Source organism: Carassius auratus, chromosome 19, assembly GCF_003368295.1.
Source record: "Carassius auratus strain Wakin chromosome 19, ASM336829v1, whole genome shotgun sequence".
NCBI lineage: Eukaryota > Metazoa > Chordata > Actinopteri > Cypriniformes > Cyprinidae > Carassius > Carassius auratus.
Window position 1 is genome coordinate 25041816 of NC_039261.1, and position 19323 is coordinate 25061138.

A 19323-nucleotide genomic window follows, 5' to 3' on the forward strand; every position below is an offset into this window, starting at 1 on the left:
TTCGTGAGTACGGTTTATAAACTGATGTTTTTCATGCCAACAATGTTAATAAAATGATCAAATGCATTTAGTGGCACTCATAATTTGTTATTTTTACCGGGAAAAAAAATGGCTAGTGGAAATTCTGATTGGCTGGTAACTTTAGAAAGTTACTAGCCACATTGGCTGGTGATAAAAAAAAGTTAATTTAGAACCCTGATTATAATGCCGTGTCATTTTCAAACCAGCGAGTAATGCCGAGGTAGCGTCTACAGCCGTTGAGGGAGTGGACCATTTATTTCTATTCTGTTCGTCGTAATCCAAAACTCTTTGTATTTATACGGGGTGTTGTGTAAACGCAACAATAAATGCAAAAACACAACATTTATATTCGCTTTTTAATTTATATAAAAAGTTTATTAATCTGAGTGTCTACTTCCGCTTTCCAATCCTGCTCACAGCGTCATAATTCTCTATACCAATAAGCTGTAAAATCGTCACTCATCTGTACACCAATAAGCTCATCTTAATCATAAACCAATAACCGCTGAGGTGGGCGGGGCGACACGTGTCGCTCCGCCCCAACGTGTCGCCCTGCCCCATCGTCCAGACTGCACTCTGGGCTGATCATTCTAATTCGTAAACGAGTCGTTTGGTGCGATTTGCAAACTGATTTAAAAGGTTAATTGAAAAGGCCCAGTTCGTTCATGAATCAGAAACCGCTTCTGCTTGTCAGAGCACATGATATATTACAGTACTATAAGGAGAAACGATATGAAATGTAGTGAAGTAAAAAGTATAATCTTATAGTTTGGAATGTAGTGAAGTAAATTACTCAAATTAAAACTACTCCAGTAAAATACAGATACTTGCGTTCATGTGTATCAGTTTGTATTGAGCCTGATGTTTCTATCAGATTAATCTCAGTGTTTATATATAACCTATAGTGAACCAAAAAAGAAACGCATAACACACGTCAGGATTATTTCCCATGACTCTCAAAGTCAGTGGGCACATCAGTGGATTTGACACTTCAAACAAAAACTGTGATTTGGTATTTTTTTGGTACCTTGAAGTACTGTGGTATATACCACAAATATGGAAATCAAAGTTTTATATTAAGGTATTTTTATCTAATCTCAGACGAAAGGCCCTACCACTATCACAGAACATTTTGTGCAATAAAATAATTTATTGAATATTCGAAAGTAAGCAATATTTGTACGTAAAAATATAAAAGATTATAGCGCTACTATTCGAAGGATTAACTGTTCATATATGTTGTTTTTAAAGCACACAGTACATACCAGACCCAATAACATGCATAATTAATACATTTTGATTTTTAATTATAAAAAAAATATTTATCCAGTATTTTATACAAGTGGTGGAAATTTATTTATTGTAACTGACTGATGTGATGATCAGTGGGGCTGAGTTCTGACCTCCATTATTGAAGCCTGGGTTAAAATATGGATAGAGTTTGTCAGTGAATGCCTGACGAGTGAAAGAGTGGATGAGAGAGCTGGACTCCACATCATGAAAGGAGACCAGACCTTCCTCATAATTCACAAACACACCGATCCGCTGCGTTGTGTCACTCAGACACCGGGAGATGGAGGGGTCCACAGTCCAGTATCCATCCCCAGGATTCAGTGTGATCTTTCCCTTCCTGTAAACAGATTCTCTGGCCACTCCTAAAGTCCAGTCAGTCTTTCCTTTCACCTGCACCTCAAAATAAAACTTCCCTGAGGAGAATCCCTCCTTTCCCAGGACACAAGGACATGTATCAAATCTCTCTGGGTTGTCTGCTAGTTTCTGCTCAGTGTTTCCATGTCTCACTTGTTTTCCATCATCAGACAGGATGAGGTTTGGATGAGCTGTGTCAGGATCCAGAGTCACATCCACTGAGAAAACAGAGAATATGAATCACCACCTTAAAATAGATATTTTGTAATGACTGATCTATTGATTGATTGATTAATTGTTTATAATTTAATGTCAACTACCACAGCTATATTCATGGTGAGGAAAAGAGCAAAGAGAAATATAAAACAACAAAATAAAATAGGTAATTTAATAATGATTAAAGCCAAATCTGGTTTCACTTCATTAAAAAAAAAAAAAATTCATAAGAATAAACAAATGTAGACAATACAGTCACAGTGATTATCAAAACTGAAAAAACATTTGATGTTTTGTGATGTTGTTTTAATAGTTGATTCAGTTTTTTAATGAAATTGTTGTGCAGTGATAAAGCTCTGAGTATATGAATGTAAATGAGTGCAGAGAGCACACTGTACCTGCATAGTGCTGCTTTAGCTTCACTTCTAGAAACAAGACAATAACACATTATTAGATCTTTGAGATGTTTTGTGTGTGGAATTAGACAAGCTTTGTATTTCTCTTGCATTGTTAAATCCTATTGGATATGGTTCATCCATCAAGTTTGTATGCTGACATTACCCTAGCATGGCTGTCGATCACAAAGAATTGCTGTCCTTTAGTTGGGCAGGACGTGCACCAACAATTGGTCATCTTTTGAAATGTCTCACTTTGTTGAATGGATTTCAGTATTTTTTGTATAGTTGTGTTACTGTTCTGCTAATTCAGTCTTCACACTCTGCTCTTACTGATGATGTCAGATGAGTGTTGATTGGCCGGCAGGCTGTGCATATAAAATCATGAATCCTCCTACACTATAATGGCCAGTCCTTCAGTTTCACTGTCAAACCGCTATAGTTTAGAAGTGTTACTGAAATGTCTGACGTGATCTGAAAACCTCTCTGCACTTGACTTAATTAACTCCTCTCTCGTTAAAAAAAAAATATATATATATTTCTTGTGTCATAACCCATTTAAGTTTAAATAATTGTGTACAACATTGTGTATTTATCTTATCATGTATTGACGCACCAGTTTGCGTGAGTTCCTCACGAAGAGTATCGTGCAGTTGAGTCAGAGTTCTGCTCAGAGGCTCCAGACTCTCATCTGCCTTCATTCTGATCTCTGGCAAGTTCCTGTCACTCCTAGTTTTTGTAAAGCTGTCCAGGGATGAGGAAATCTACAGCAGGAGAGAGGAAAAATCCTTCAGCATGGGGAGTGTTATGTTATTAATGATAACGCTTAATAATAACTTTCATTAATAAAACATTAACAAATAATTTTTTGTGGATCATTATTTAATATATAAATATATAAACGTGAGATAATGTGTTTGTTAATAAACGTATTAAACATCATGTAAGTGAAATGCTTATGAATGTCATTAAACTTTCAATTCCATATGAGTGTACAGGAGTCAATTTAAGTATTATAAGGGAACAGTTCAGTCTGTTTTGATTACATTGTTCTGATAAATGAACAAGTATTTTGTTTAAAAAAAAATGTTTCTCCCTGTTTATGTATGATTCAAAAAATATCATGTTTAATGATTTAAAGCACAGTAGTATACTAATGTGATTTTTTTTGAGGCAACAAAAACATTTTTTTGCACCAAAATTACAATCTGTTATGTATTTAGCAAGCATCTTAACCAGCCACCCTTTACATAAATTTTATTACATTAGTTAAAAATCACCAATGATTAGGAATAATTTATAAACATTTATAAATTATGAATAGTTTCTACTTTATATTGGCTACTGCAAAAACATGAAACAAATGATAAATAAATGAATAGTAAAGATGTGTAAATAGGGTCAGTTCAGGTCTTTTGAAACTCTTTTTGAAATTGAGATGACTGCTCATGAAGGTATTAATGATTAGAAAACACTTATAAACAGGTTGATTATTAAGAACCAACAAGCAAATTGTATTTTATATATATATATAATTATATACAGCACATGTAATGTACCAAGTTTACAATAATTTACTTCCAAATTGTATTCAGAGGCAGTTCAAAATAAGAGAAAGTCAGAATAAACTAAGAGGAATTTATATGTTTAAAAAAGTAAGTGCAAGAACTAATGCTAAAATATGTGTATATCTGTCAAAGGGTTAAGTATATGGAATAACTGTGATAAGGAATTATGCAATTCACTTTGTAAATTTAAGAAAATGTATAAAAACATGGTGTTAATTATTTATATGACTCTTTATCAATAAATTGTGTAAGTAATTGTAACTTGTAAGTTATTTAGCATATTGAAGTAATGGTTGGAATTTGTATTTCTGTAATTATGTATGTTTGTAATTAAGTATGTATATTTTTGGAATTGTATTATGTAACTTTTTTTATCTTGTATTATCAAATTTAGTGACAAAGTGACGTGCATCAATTAAATATGTACAAAGGGTAGGCTTAATTTAAAAAAAGCTTCTGCCTATACCTTTTTTTGGAAATTATGTTATTTATTTTTTTATTTATTTTTTGTGAAGAGTTGTCTATAAGGACCAAAATAAACAGAACTGAATTGAATTGAAATGTACTGAATTGAATCAGAGAGATGTGGACAGACCTGTAGAAGGTGGAGGTGATCTTCAGTGTGTGAGAGCTTCTCCAGCTCAGTGTTTCTCATCTTTAGCTCAGTGATCTCCTGCTCCAGATCTTTAATGAGCTCTTGCTCCTGTTTCTCTGCTGCTTTCTGCTGCTCCTCCATCATCTCCAGTAGTTCAGTCTGACATCTCTCAATGGAGCGGATGAGATCAGTAAAGAGCTCAACACTGGTAGCTTTCTTCTTCTCTGTTTTTCTCTATTCAATCAAATCAATCAAAAAATTATTAGCCGTGTTTGCTAAGGCAAGAATTTGTGTTATTATTGTCCATACCAAAGTTTATTTAGGGTGTTTTCAAAAACCAAACTTAAACTTGATCCTGCATTGTTAACACTCAACGATTCCTCAAATCATGTGTCTTAGTGAAAACAGATGTGCTATTTCTTTAGTGAGCAGTTAATCACAGCCATGTCAATATTCAGACCAACAGCAGGACTCCTATTGTGAAGTTACTATAAATTAACTTGAATTTTAGACTTTTTGTGTCTTTTCAGTGGCCTTGTCTGTATGTGCTCCAACTGCAAAAAGTGTGTCTTCAGTGTGTCCCTGACCCCTTCCTCTAGTGTGTCCCTGACCCCTTCCTCTAGCCTACTACAGTAGGTGGCCAGCCTATCTGGGCCTTACCGCCGCATAATTCAGTCTCATGTTGAAATCATTCGCGAAACTACCGCCAGGTGGCGCAAAGGGATGGATTGCAAAATGAATGTAATTATAAAATGAGATAGCAGTAAGTAAAACAACATTAACATTATGATATAACATTGTAACATTTTTTAAAAAAGAACATAACATTTTTTACAATTTGTTAATTTTTAAAATGTAGGATAGTCTTAGGCTTATTTTTATTAAACAGTAAATAAATATAAGGCCTATGTATATATATATATATATATATATATATATATATATATATATATATATATATATATATATATATATATACATAGGCCTTATATTTAAAGCTAAATGTATAGCTAAATTTAAAGCTAAATGTTTTAATTTCATTTTCATTTCGGTTCATTCTTGGTTTAAAAAAATCTTCAGGCTCCATATGCAGAGCGAATTGGGACCGGTCCAGCATTTAGCAATAATTAGTATTAACTCTGTTATTATTCTTGATTTTTCAAACTACCAACACTTTGCATTTTTGAATTATGCCTTATGTGTGACCAAAAATTAAGCATTATTTGTTTCAGCTGTTTGACCGCTGGTGCCTCGCGCACATATTCACTGGAAAAAGCAGTCGTTCACCAGACATTTGGCGTGAGCACTTTGACATATTTTTTTTTTCCTTTGATACTGAAATGCACACAGCCTATTTACCTCATGAATAATAATTAAGCTTCAAATGGGCAACATCACGAATATGGAAACGTTTGGATTTCTCCTGATTGAGAGCCCAAGCTTACCTTATGCTTAGCTTTAAATTATTATTATTTATTTTTTTATTACTAAGCCTATATTATTATATACTGCAATTGTATTTATCCATTAGAATTATATATTTTTAATTATTGTTTTGTTCTGATAAATTTGTTAAATTTAAAGGATTTGTTGTAAAATATTTTCTTATAGCCATAAATATATATTTATTTTTAAGCGTGTTTAAAAAAAAAAACATGTAGCAAACGAAAATAGGTGATTAATCCGTTAAAATGAATACATGACTCAAATATTTTTTTCCTCTGACAAACTTAATTTATTTTTAGCGTGTTTAAAAAATAAAAAATAAAGCAAACATTCAGCAAATGAAAATAGGCGATTAATCAGTTAAAATTTGTTACTCTTGGTTAACAGTAATTATAATTATTTTACTTCAGAACAGAGAGCTTGGGACTAATCTAGGCTAACCAAGGTTTTTTTTTTTTTTTTTTTTCATTGCATCTGAAAATGACTTTGTTCATTACATTCACTTCACGTGCTCTGGCGCAGATCAGCCTCCCACGATGCTCAGCTGTGGACTATTTAAAAATGTTTGATATACAGCAGTGGTTCTCAACCCGCGGCCCGTCACAAATTCAAATGCGGCCCACACCACATGCTGAATTAAAAAAGTAAAATAAAATAAAAACTTTATCAGTTTGTAAAATGTTATTTTTTACATCAATTAAAAAAAAATACGCTACTAATGAAATATACGCTATCTCCTAATGTTTTTATGTGATTTTTTTTTCTTCCTATATTATTTTCAGACATGAGCAGACGTACTCGCATTAGCATTTAACATACACATACAAGCACGCACTTTGGCAGAATTCAATTCAAATAGTCATCAACAGCCTTTAGGTAAATTGCCTTTAAGGTAAAATTGCGCATCAGAATGGACACATTTGTTTTTTAAGGGAGAAAAAAAAGAAATTCAAAAAATGCCAGCGAATGAACATGTACAAACTGTGAATAGTCGCAGTATCAGTATGGAGAAGTGCTGGATTTTCGTTTTTTTTGTCGCGCAACTCACTTGAAGAAGTTCAGGCAAATAGAAACACAAAATAGATTTGTGCTTCAATATAATGAGCTCCTAGTTTAAGAATAGCCCTAGACTCGTTTCTTTCTCTCTCTCTCTCTCTCTCTCTAACAGCATTAGCTCAGTGAAATACGTCTTCCTTCCATTAGAATGAATGTTTTCCTGCCTTGCTAAATGTTGGGCTCATGAACAATAAGTTGTATTCGCCTCAATCTGATTCAGTAAAGTCAAACCACAGACAGTGAAGCCTCGGAGACTCGTGCACTGTGAGGCGGTAACAGAGGATTCCGCTTGGTCTTAAAGCATTCCGCAAACAACCACGATCACAAATAACAATGACTTTCATAAAATAATGATGATGATTTGTTATTATCATTATGGTCTTGTGAAAATAATAATATGGGCTGCGAGAAAATTATGAATACAAAGAGTAGTGCTGCTGAGTGCAGGCATGTTTCAGCCCAGTAACACACCGTTCCTCAGAGCCAAAACACAGACCGAATTCTGTTCAGCTGGAGGTTGTTGGGTTTTGGATAGTTATGTATGGCTTGTGGGGGTTGAGATAAAGGTGTGAATTGCTCTTTCATATGGACAGTGGCTTTCACTTGCTGAACCGGTTTATATAGGACTGTTGTTTTGGTTATATTCACAGTGCTGGCTCTCTCCGACATTCAAACATTACACTATTCCTTTTCATTTAAAACATTTCAAGCTTTCTGTAGATATATTTTTAATGTATGTGAGACACCACGATATTATGTTAATTAAAAAATTAAACATTCATTATCATGTAAAAATTAAAGTGATGAGATGGCGCCTCCCTGTCATTAATGCACATTAATAATTTTTGCACAAACACTTGAATATGAGTGTCGTGGTTTTCACCCGCTCCAAGAGTGCTCCATCATGAGTACAATTCATGCCAACAGCCATATAACTGCATATTCAGCAAGAATTCATGTTAAACATATTTAGCTTGATCAGAAGGTTACAATGACTGCAAGAGTCGAGCGGGATGTTAAGAGTTTGTCTGTTTCTTTTACTGATTATTTTCGGGTTAAAGCATTATTTAAACAGATTCACACTCAATCACTTTCGCAATAATGCGTTCAAACAAATGTAATCTTACAGTGCTACTACATTATCAGCATGCTATCTGATTTTGAAATCTTGAAGAAGTTAATCGATCTGCTAACATAACATTTCAAACATACTGAAATACTTTGTTCACGGAGTGAAGGCGGAGCGTGTTTCTGGTATCAGTGCACGTGGAGGGGAAGTTGTTGCTTCTCACAGACTCTGCTGCTAGTGAGAGAGACGTTTCACCTGACGAAATGAAGACGACCGCGGGAACACAAGCACAGCACATCCGCCAAAAATCAACCTGCAGCAATGCTCGTTCATCGACTCGCCAAGCTTTACTTTTGTAGGTCGTATGGCAGTAAATAATTCGATAATATGACCATGCAGTCAATACAGATATTTAATAAAAGCATTAAAACAAGCAGGACTGTAAAATAAAACAATAAAAAAAAACGCACGCCAGATCTACACCGGACACAAGTTGAACGATCCAACAAAAGACAGCAGAAACCAGTGATGGATACACTGGACACGATCCCCATCAGTGAAATGATGCTCGTTCTATTTATGATGAAATGTTCTGACACTGTGTTCAGTCATTTTTACACTATAGTGTGATGTCATCGAGTTTAGACACACTTTTCGCTGTGGGGCACAGATGACAACTTTGGCGTCCAGTGTAGACACACAGAAAGTTTCTGCTCCATTTACAAACAAGTCCAAAAAAAAAAAGAAAAAAAAAAATCTAAACCAGTGGCATAACGAGATGGAAATATAAACTAAAACATATATTAACAGGTCCTCCGTCCATGACACTGACTCACTGCTGAGCTGCCAGTTTTAATCTGAACAGCTCTTAAAGCTGAGTGGATGGTTAAATGCATGATGGGCTAGTATAAAAAATAAAAATAAAAATAAAAAATAAAGGTCTTTCCAGCATTTAGGTATAACAGTACTGTTTTTTAAAATCATCTTGTTGCAGTTATAAATTTGACTGCTAAATGAATGATAAAGAACTATATTAAAACTTGTTTTGTAAAATTTCTTTGTCATTTGAATGTTGATTTAAAAATCGGTTTAAATCATAAATCAGATTTTTCTTTCTAAAAAAAAAAAAAAAAAAAAGATTTTTTTTTAGGCCCTATGATATTACCCTACTTTAAAAGCAAGTAAAGAAGGTTCCCTTTAAAATCACTTAAGTTGTCAATTACTAAAGGAGGACGTTTTATTAATTCTTTAGAGTTTCAAAGATTTGATCGTGCCGGTTTAATTTTATTCGTTTATTGTTTTAGGCAAATTAGGCCTAAATAATGGGAATGAAATTATACAGTGCTTCACATTTAAACATGCAACAATTTCTTAATCAGTTTACAGACAAATGTCTTTTTCCCAATAAGTTATGTCAAAATAAAGGACAGGTAACGAATAACAAAAATGCATTTTGTTTTATTAAAGGAAAAAAAAATATTTTTTTTAAATATGAATTCAAATATAGGCATGACATATTAAAATATTGACATTTTGCATATTAATCCATGTAGCCTACCCCCCTAAAATAGGCTACTACTTTTAATGCTCCGATGCAAAGTAAACCACAATTTCTTTTGAATAATATAACACATAATTAATATAATATAAATAATACTGCACACCTTTTAAATGTGTCAAATCTAAAATATGGTTTAATACCATGTCGCTTAGAAAATATAAGCACAGACTCAGGCACAGGCTTGACATTTATCCTGTTTGAATTCGTTCAAAGAAATGCACATAACTTCATAAATACCAAACTTTCATCTGTGAATTTTAAATATTAAATATATTAAATATTTAAACTATAGTGTTTTTCTTTCATTTTCCGTGACTGAAGCAGTTAAATGTAACACATCAGTGAGGCAAAACTGACGTCTATTTGCGAAAATGTGCTTTGATGCGCTTGTTTGATAACTTGTGGTTAAAGCGCCACTCAGCGGTCAAAGGCTGCAAATTCACTTTATACCGCCGCCGCCGCGGTACATGCGGCGGTAAAAGAGCCGTTTTCGATGTCTACTTAGTGTGAATCTGACCACTTTCTCCAGGTCCACATCATCTCAGCTGGCTGCAGTGGGTTTTCCTTAACTGCTCCCACTTACTGTTATTCACAAGAATATGAAAAAAAAAAAAATTATGTACAAAAACGTAGTCAGTATTCACCTCTAGTCAGTATTAACGTCTAATTCAAAGACGTAGTGAAAGTGAAATTTAAAGTGACGTGCCATACAGCCAAGTATGGTGACCCATACTCAGAATTTGTGCTCTGCATTTAACCCATCCGAAGTGCACACACAGAGCAGTGAACACACACACACACACACACACACACAGTGAACTCCATAAAAGCCCAGAGCACTCCATAAAAGCATAAAATACGGCGCCCGGGGAGCAGTTGGGGGTTTGGTGCCTTGCTCAAGGGCACCTCAGTCGTGTTATTGAAGGTGGAGAGAGAACTGTACATGGACTCCCCCCACCCACAATTCCTGCCGGCCCGGGACTCGAACTCACAACCTTTCGATTGGGAGTCCGACTCTCTAACCATTAGGCCACGACTTCCCTTAGTCAGTAAACCTCAAGTACTGTACACCGCTGTATCAGATGAATAGATTATATTTTATGGTATTAGCAAGACCATGTTAACCCATCTCTGCTCCCCTGCTTCCTGGTTGTGTTCTGTTTAATAGCATGGATATTCTAAAACTACACATGGGTATAATGTTAGCTACTTTAGAAAATAGAAAACAAGCACATCTGTAAATCCTTTACTTACCTTTATGAAAATGTTAATTAGACCTTAATGGTAGGTGTGTGATCTTCTTAGGCACCCTATATAATAATCAAGTCACCTTGGCAAGTGTTTATGCACCTAACTGGGATAATCCGGAATTTTTCTATTAAACTTTTCTCTAAACTCTCTGATTTGAATCTTTACCAGCTGATTATGGGAGGTGACTTTAACTATGTTTAAAACCCAGGCCTTTTTGTTGATTGGACACTGATAGTCCATTCATTTTTTTTTTTTACAGTTGGGAAGCCTGAAAAATCTTGCTTTGTGTTCAAGTTGTCAGCCTTTCCCATCATGTGACTTATTATTGCAGCTTTTTACATAACTCGAGCATACCATTTTACAGATAAAAGGCAGCAACTACAACACCACAACCACAGAACATCACAAAAAACGCTACTATCCACAATGTAATCTGGTAATCAGTAGTTTGATGTCATCTGACAAAGACACAGGCTGGTAGTCTGACTGAACAAACACTGACAAGCAGAGTGATACAAAACAGTGAAAACCCCAGTGCTGACTGTATATCAGAAGTCCTGGAGGACCAGAACTAAATGATCTATAATAAATATTTAACTTTGTATTGAATTTGCTCACTTTTCTGACTTCTGCTGAGTGTTTGATGTCTTCAATCTTCTTGACTCTGTCCTGGATCATCTGTTTGTTTTTTTTCTGTGTCTCCATCAGTTGAGTCTAGAAAAAGTACAACACACAATAATAATTGATTCCTTTATTTCACAAAATAAAAAAAGTGATTTCACATGATAGGCTTTTAAAAATGGTTTTGTTAGTAACATCTACCTTCTTCTTTTTACTCTCTTCTTTTATGTAAACAGTGTTGTGGTACATGTGGTCTTTCACAGCACACTCTATACACACAATCAGCTGATCATCTCTACAGAACATCTCCAGAGGTCTCTCATGTTTCTGACATAGATTTCTCACAGGCTGATCTGAGAATGCTGGATGGAGAAATGATGACAATAATAACCTGCTCTAGTGTAAAGTCAACATGTGTAGAGCTTGAATGTAAAGTTGCTGATTTCAAGAAGATAAAGTATAAATAGTGAGGAGGTTATTGACTTACATGGACGTTCTTCTATACTTCCTCTCCTTCCTCGTCTGTACGGTGGTGTTGAGGAAGATTCTGCCATTGTTCTTCACTTATGCCTCATGCCTTTGCAAGGATTGGGAAATTAAATAAATAAATAAATAATCAGCAAACAAACTAACAAACAGATTTTTTAATTAATTAATGCTGTTTATTTAAAATGAGCAAATGGATATTTAATTTTGTTGAAATGTGATTTTTTATTTATTTATTTATTTTTGCTACAAATGTAATCCTTTTAATTGTATTTAATTGTAGTAAATACTTTGTTTTGTGGGATAAAAAAATCATTTCCAAACCAAACACCGGAAACATTTGCTTTTTATATTAAATAATTTTGTAATATATTTTTTGTAATTTCTGACAAAATGTCTTCCCACAAAATAAACTGAAGCAAGGTCAAGTTTTATTTAATCTTGTTAAGCATGTCTAATTCATGTCTCTTCATCTGTCACACCCTGAGTCACCTCTTGGGGATGAACATCTGAGAGTTGACAGACCTGTTTTAATACGCTATAGCAGGGTCAGGTTTGTTTGTGTTGAAGTAAAGGTCATATGTCCTTGATGTTTCCCTAGTGTTTAAGTCACGCTATAGTCTATAGTTGCTGTAGTTGCCATTTCAGTGCTGTAAACAACTGAAGTTGTTAAATATGTGACATGATCAAACCCTGGGGCATGTTACATAAACCCATGTTAAGAGTGTCTTAAGAACTGATATGACCAACTAGCAGTTAGCTAGGGGTAAACAATCTTACTTTTCAGTGTCATGTTAGACCAATGTACGTTTCTCTGTAACTGACATGAAAAAAAAGGTTATGAGCAGTCTTAAAGATAAATAAAATGTACCAACTTGTAAGACTACTTTGAGCAGTTTATGCAAACAGCGCCTGGTTCTGTTCAACGTATTTCATTTCCATTATACTAGAAACCTGTTAAGGTAAATCTCTCTTATTATTTCCATCACTTACCAGTGATCATAAAATGTGTCCTCAAGGGTCTCTGAATGGCTCAATAAATATTATTTTGCTTAAGGAGGTTGATCGTGTCGATTCACACGTTCGTATTGTTGTTGACTGAGTTTCACTTTGAGTCTCTCACTAAACTACAGTGAGGTCAGAGCTCCTCCTGTATATGGACAAGTTTGACTTTGTCCCTGTCTTCGGTGAGTTGGCTTTATGTGTTTATGTTTTTATTGGGACTAATGTTTCTATCAGCCCCTGAAGAAGAGATATCAGCAGACTTATAAAAGACTGGCATCATTTATTAAGATTTAATAAATATTATTACAAATCTCATAACATACAGATGTTAGTCAGTCTCCAGACAGCAAGCAGTGTCGGTGTCACGGTTGGTAAACTGTGATCTCGGGTTTTGCGCTATGTGTGTGGAGTTGTGTATGTTTTGCGTCAGCACTGATTGTTTCATGTGGGCGTCTCTGCTAATTGTTCATTATCACCAGCTGCCACTCATTACCCTTCCCCTCATATTACCCTGTCTGGCGTTTTGTGTTTGTCAGAGTGTTGTTAGTCATTCTCAGTGTTTCTCATGTCATGTTCTGCCATTTTTGTGTTTGTGATTCTCATCGTTGGATTGTCCTGTCTCTGGAACCCCGTCCACTCCATCTCATCCCTGGACCTAAAAAAAAAAACACCACCATTAAATGTCTATAAACTAGTGAGGAAAATGTACACTAGAGAGAAGAATTTTGCAAAAAATATGTTTAATTAAACATTTAAAAAAGCATTTATGTAAATAAAACTGTTTATTGTAATTAATAATGTAACGATATAACTTATATTTTTTAAAATAATATAATCAGTTGTTACTTTTAACTTCAACAATAGGGTTATAGTTTAGTTTAGAAAAATTGAGAAAAAAATACAATAGGCTACTTATGTTCCGTATCAGTTACAAATTATCATTACTTACCTATAAGGCCCTAAATGGTTTAGCTCCTGTGTACCTAACTAGCCTTCTACCACGTTACAACCCATCCCGCACCCTAAGGTCACAAAACGCTGGACTTTTGGTCGTTCCTAGGATAGCAAAGTCCACTAGAGGAGGTAAAGCTTTTTCACATTTGGCTCCCAAACTTTGGAATAGCCTTCCTGATAATGTTCGGGGTTCAGACACACTCTCTCTGTTTAAATCTAGATTAAAAACACATTTTTTCGCCAAGCATTCGAATAATGTATCTTTTTAATTGTGAGGGTAGTTGCATCTGATCAAATGTGCATTTTTATTCATTAGCTTGGGTTAAACTAATTTTAGTTTGTTGGATCAGCAGCTATGCTAATGATGTCTCTATTTTGTTTCTATGTTTTGCACTAGGATTTACACAAGCTTCCAGTTCAATTCAATTCAATTCAAGTTTATTTGTATAGCGCTTTTTACAAAACAAATCGTTACAAAGCAACTTTACAGAAAATTATGTTTCTACAATATTTAGTAGTAGCTAGTAGTTTGTGCACATTTGACAGGATTTTAGAAAAACTAAAAAATAATAATAATACAAGACGTAGTCAGCTAGACGATGAACTATCAATATTATTAATTAAGTTATTATATGATTAAGTCACACATTTAGGAATAATTGTTAGTTCTGTTTGTTCATTCAGGGTTAGCATCATCTGAGGTCCTCTGAGGGTCAGCATCATCTCTTCTCAGGTGTTCTGGATCCAGACTGGAGCTTGTGTAAATCCTAGTTACCACGGGATGTGAATCCCGTGGCAAAACATAGAAACAAAATACAGACATCATTAGCATAGCTGCTGATCCAACAAAGTAAAATTAGTTTAACCCAAGCTAATGAATAAAAATGCACCTTTGATCAGATGCAACTACACTCACAATTAAAAAGATACATTATTCGAATGCTTGGCGAAAGAGATGTGTTTTTAATCTAGATTTAAACAGAGAGAGTGTGTCTGAACCCCGAACATTATCAGGAAGGCTATTCCAGAGTTTGGGAGCCAAATGTGAGAAGGCTCTACCTCCTTTAGTGGACTTTGCTATCCTAGGAACTACCAAAAGTCCAGCGTTTTGTGACCTTAGGGTGCGTGATGGGTTGTAACGTGGTAGAAGGCTAGTTAGGTATGCAGGAGCTAAACCATTTAAGGCCTTATAGGTAAGTAATGATAATTTGTAACTGATACGGAACTTAATAGGTAGCCAGTGCAGAGACTGTAAAATTGGGGTAATATGATCATATTTTCTTGACCTCGTAAGGACTCTCGCTGCTGCATTTTGGACGACCTGTAGCTTGTTTATTGAAGAAGCAGGACAACCACCTAGAAGTGCATTACAATAGTCCAGTCTAGAGGTCATGAATGCATGAACTAGCTTTTCTGCATCAGAAACAGATAACATGTTTCGTAGCTTGGCAATGTTTCTAAGATGGAAGAATGCAATTTTTGTAACATTGGAAATATGATTTTCAAAAGACAAATTGCTGTCTAATATAACACCCAGATTTCTGACTGTAGAGGAAGTTACAGTACATCCGTCTAGTTGCAGATTGTAATCTACAAGATTCTGTGTAGTGTTTTTTGGTCCAATAATTAATATCTCCGTCTTATCCGAATTTAATTGGAGAAAATTCTTTGTCATCCAATCTTTTACATTTTTAACACAATCTGTTAGCTTAGATAATTGGGAAGTTTCATCTGGTCTCGTTGATATATATAGCTGAGTATCATCAGCATAACAGTGGAAGCTAATTCCGTATTTTCTAATAATATTACCAAGGGGCAACATGTATATTGAAAATAGAAGGGGACCTAGGACGGATCCTTGTGGCACTCCATATTTTACTGATGATAAATGAGATGACTCCCCATTTAAGTAAACAAAATGGTAGCGATCGGACAGGTAGGATCTAAACCATCTTAGAGCCTGCCCTTGAATACCTGTATAGTTTTGTAATCGATCTATGAGTATGTCATGATCTATGGTGTCGAACGCAGCACTAAGATCAAGTAAGACTAGAAATGAGAATCTTCCAGTCTGGATCCAGAACACCTGAGAAGAGATGATGCTGACCCTCAGAGGACCTCAGATGATGCTAACCTTGAATCAACAAACAGAACTAACAAATATTGCTACAAGTGTGACTGCATCATATAATAATTATTAAATAATCATATTAATAATGTTCATTGTCTAGCTGACTACATCTTGTATTAATTTTTTGTGCACAAACTGACAGTCACCACCATAAGCTACTACTAAATATTGTAGAAACATAATTTTCTGTAAAGTTGCTTTGTAACGATTGTATTGTAAAAAGCGCTATACAAATAAACTTGAATTGAATTGAATTGAATTTCTGAGAACACTGCCCCACCCTCTTCAGCTTATCCAAAATGATAATGGTGTGTACGCTATTTACACTGAACTTTCCCGGCAATTTTCCATTCGATACCTACCCCTTCATCTCTGACAGAATGAACATATTTGTTGTAAATTATGCATCTGATGAGCTGAAGTCAGTTGAGGTTTCAGCGCTGCGACAAAAATGTGTAGCCTTGCCATACCAGGATGGTTTTGTGGCCACACCCCTCCTCCACTAAATGAAAAAAAAAAAAGAAAAGAAATAAAATCAATCAGTTTAAACAATCAGCTCAAGTTAAAAACTCTAAAAATATAGCTGACTACTGACTTCTGATTATGACTTATATTACTCAGGATGACCATTTGCTTTAATTATCTCGAAAAGCTGGTATTTTTCCATACACTACCCCCATAATTTCACGTTTTCAAAATATGAGATGACATATTATCCCTCAATATGCCAGGGGAAATTATATTTTAAGATGAATTAAATTTTGGGATTGCAATAACCATAATGATTACTCATTTTGGGACTCTGATGAGAGTGAAGAAGAGCCAGAAAATGGTGACTTTGCATCTCTGAGGATGCCACGACCTTCCAACTTGCCTGGTGCATTTGAAGCTTCATCCTCAAGCCAACTGCACTGGAAGAGTAAAGAATAATATCTTAACATCGAAAAAACAAATTTAATATTAGAGATATGGTTAACATTCTTTGTGCTAAAGATATTCCCCTCTCCTTGTAACCTATTCCTTCAGCTCCATCATCTTGCAGAGTGCCAGGCAGCAGAGTAACTACTCCTCAACCTGGAGAAAACTGTCTAGGTAAAAACTTGTCTCCGAAATAATATTGACTACAGTGGCCCCATCTATATTAACACAGCAATGGCCCCTTTTTTTCAAATCAATAGACTGCATCTGCAGTACCATCTCAGATTTTCAATTTCAATCCATTCATGGGGTTGAAGTAGGTTGTTTATCAATCAATCAATCATCTTTATTTATATAGTGCTTTAAACAAAATACATTGCGTCAAAGCACTGAACAACATTCATTTGGAAAACAGTGTCTCAATAATGCAAAATAATAGTTAAAGGCAGTTCATCACTGAATTCAGTTATGTCATCTCTGTTCAGTTTAAATAGTGTATGTGCATTTATTTGCAATCAAGTCAACGGTATCGCTGTAGATGAAGTGACCCCAACTAAGCAAGCCAGAGGCGACAGCGGCAAGGAACCGAACCTCATCAGTGACAGAATGGAGAAAAAAACCTTGGGAGAAACCAGGCTCAGTTGGGGGGTCAGATCTCCTCTGACCAGACGAAACCAGTAGTTCAATTCCAGGCTGCAGCAAAGTGATTGTGTAGAAGAATCATCTGTTTCCTGTGGTCTTGTCCTGATGGTCCTCTGAGACAAGGTCTTTACAGGGGATCTGTATCTGGGGCTCTAGTTGTCCTGGTCTCCGCTGTCTTTCAGGGCAGTAGAGGTCCTTTCTAGGTGCTGATCCACCATCTGGTCTGGATACGTACTGGATCCGGGTGACTGCAGTGACCCTCTGATCTGGACACAGACTGGATCTGGTGGATACGGTGACCTCGGAACAAGAGAGAAACAGACAAATATTAGCGTAGATGCCATTCTTCTAATGATGTAGCAAGTACATAGGGTGTTATGTGAAGTGTTTCCGGTTCCGGTTTACCTAATTAATGCAGCCTAAAAATCCTTTAACGGATTTGGATATTAAAAGCATATTAGTATGTTATGTGTAAGCCAGGTTAAAGAGATGGGTCTTTAATCTAGATTTAAACTGCAAGAGTGTGTCTGCCTCCCGAACAATGTTAGGTAGGTTATTCCAGAGTTTAGGCGCCAAATAGGAAAAGGATCTGCCGCCCGCAGTTGATTTTGATATTCTAGGTATTATTAAATAGAGGATTATAATGTAAAATGAGCTCATTCAAATACTGAAGTGCAAAAACATTCAGGGCTTTATAAGTAATAAGCAATATTTTAAAATCTATACGATGTTTGATAGGGAGCCAGTGCAGTGTTGACAGGACCGGGCTAATATGGTCATACTTCCTGGTTCTAGTAAGAACTCTTGCTGCTGCATTTTGGACTAGCTGTAGTTTGTTAACTAAGCGTGCAGAACAACCACCATATATAGCATTACAATAGTCTAACCTTGAAGTCATAAATGCATGGATTAACATTTCTGCATTTGACATTGAGAGCATAGGCCGTAATTTAGATATATTACCAAATTCATGTTCAGCATGACAAGAGATTTTTTTATTTGCCTTTGTTTGGCCCTGTAACTTGCAAGCCTCGCAGCCTACCATGGTTAACAGGTCACAACCATTTAATACCAATTTCTCTCCCTTAGCACCAGACTATGGGGCAGGACAGCAACACCCTTCACCACCTCAACTCCCAACACCTGCATTTAACATACGGAGAGTTACTCAAGGTAGGGACTAATTTCGCATATATTAGTGAATAGCTATATTTCATGTTTGTCAACAGCAGCTGAGGTCCACATCCTTAGCCTGCTCGAAACCATTAAACAGCAACAAGACCAGCTTGTGGCAAAGGTGAACTACCTCAGCAGCAGGCTGAACAGCACCTCAGGGCCAGATGTTGAGATGCCTGAAAATATCCAGTTTCCCCTGGAACAATTGGAGGCCGTGGAGGCATTTGAAATGTTTCTAAAGGAACCATCAAATGGCCCAGCTTGACAGAGATTGGTGAGTTTTCTTACTGGATGGTGCCATTAGGTTAAGTGATTGTCCATCATTATTATTGTAAAGGTGGCACAGGTCCATGAGGGTGCGATCCAAGTACTGTATTTTCCGCACTGTAAAGCGCACCGGATTATAAGGCGCACCTTCAATGAATGGCCTATTTTAGAACTGTTTTCATATATAGGGCGCACCGGATTATAAGGCACATAGAACAGAAGATACTGCAGTCAAACGTTTGACTGGGTTTGTGTTATGCATCCACTAGATGGAGCTGTGCTAAAGGGAATGTCAACA

At 35.7% G+C, this 19323-nt stretch overlaps 1 protein-coding gene and 1 long non-coding RNA gene across 3 annotated transcripts; one reads left to right on the top strand and one right to left on the bottom strand.

Annotated features, from left to right (window-relative positions):
• Positions 1–276: 276 nt before the first annotated feature.
• Positions 277–13137, bottom strand: LOC113119925 (E3 ubiquitin-protein ligase TRIM21-like). Of its 2 annotated transcripts, XM_026289663.1 has the most exons (8): positions 12926–13137; positions 11934–12023; positions 11648–11808; positions 11444–11539; positions 4443–4676; positions 2896–3043; positions 2283–2309; positions 277–1886 (listed from the first exon to the last, which is right to left on the bottom strand). In XM_026289663.1, the coding sequence occupies exons 2-8, from the start codon at positions 11998–12000 to the stop codon at positions 1375–1377; spliced, it is 1245 nt and encodes a 414-aa protein (XP_026145448.1). In that variant the 5' UTR covers positions 12001–12023; positions 12926–13137; the 3' UTR covers positions 277–1374. The 2 variants fall into 2 exon arrangements, with proteins under 2 accessions (XP_026145448.1, XP_026145449.1); XM_026289664.1 differs by lacking the exon at positions 11648–11808 and having other exon boundaries at positions 12926–13082.
• Positions 13138–16929: 3792 nt separating this feature from the next.
• On the top strand, positions 16930–18726 carry LOC113119927 (uncharacterized). Its single transcript, XR_003294536.1, has 3 exons — positions 16930–16941; positions 17049–17114; positions 18672–18726. It is a non-coding gene; the product is annotated as an uncharacterized LOC113119927 (long non-coding RNA).
• Positions 18727–19323: the final 597 nt, after the last annotated feature.

Excerpts from the sequence above, each read along its gene's own strand:
- LOC113119925 (XM_026289663.1), bottom strand. The coding sequence starts at position 12,000 with ATGGCAGAATCTTCCTCAACACCACCGTACAGACGAGGAAGGAGAGGA. Across the intron at positions 4,677-11,443 it reads ACTCAGCAGAAGTCAGAAAA|AGAAAAACAGAGAAGAAGAA; the intron begins GTGAGCAAATTC and ends TTGATTGAATAG. Across the intron at positions 2,310-2,895 it reads TGAGGAACTCACGCAAACTG|AAGTGAAGCTAAAGCAGCAC; the intron begins GTGCGTCAATAC and ends TCTTGTTTCTAG.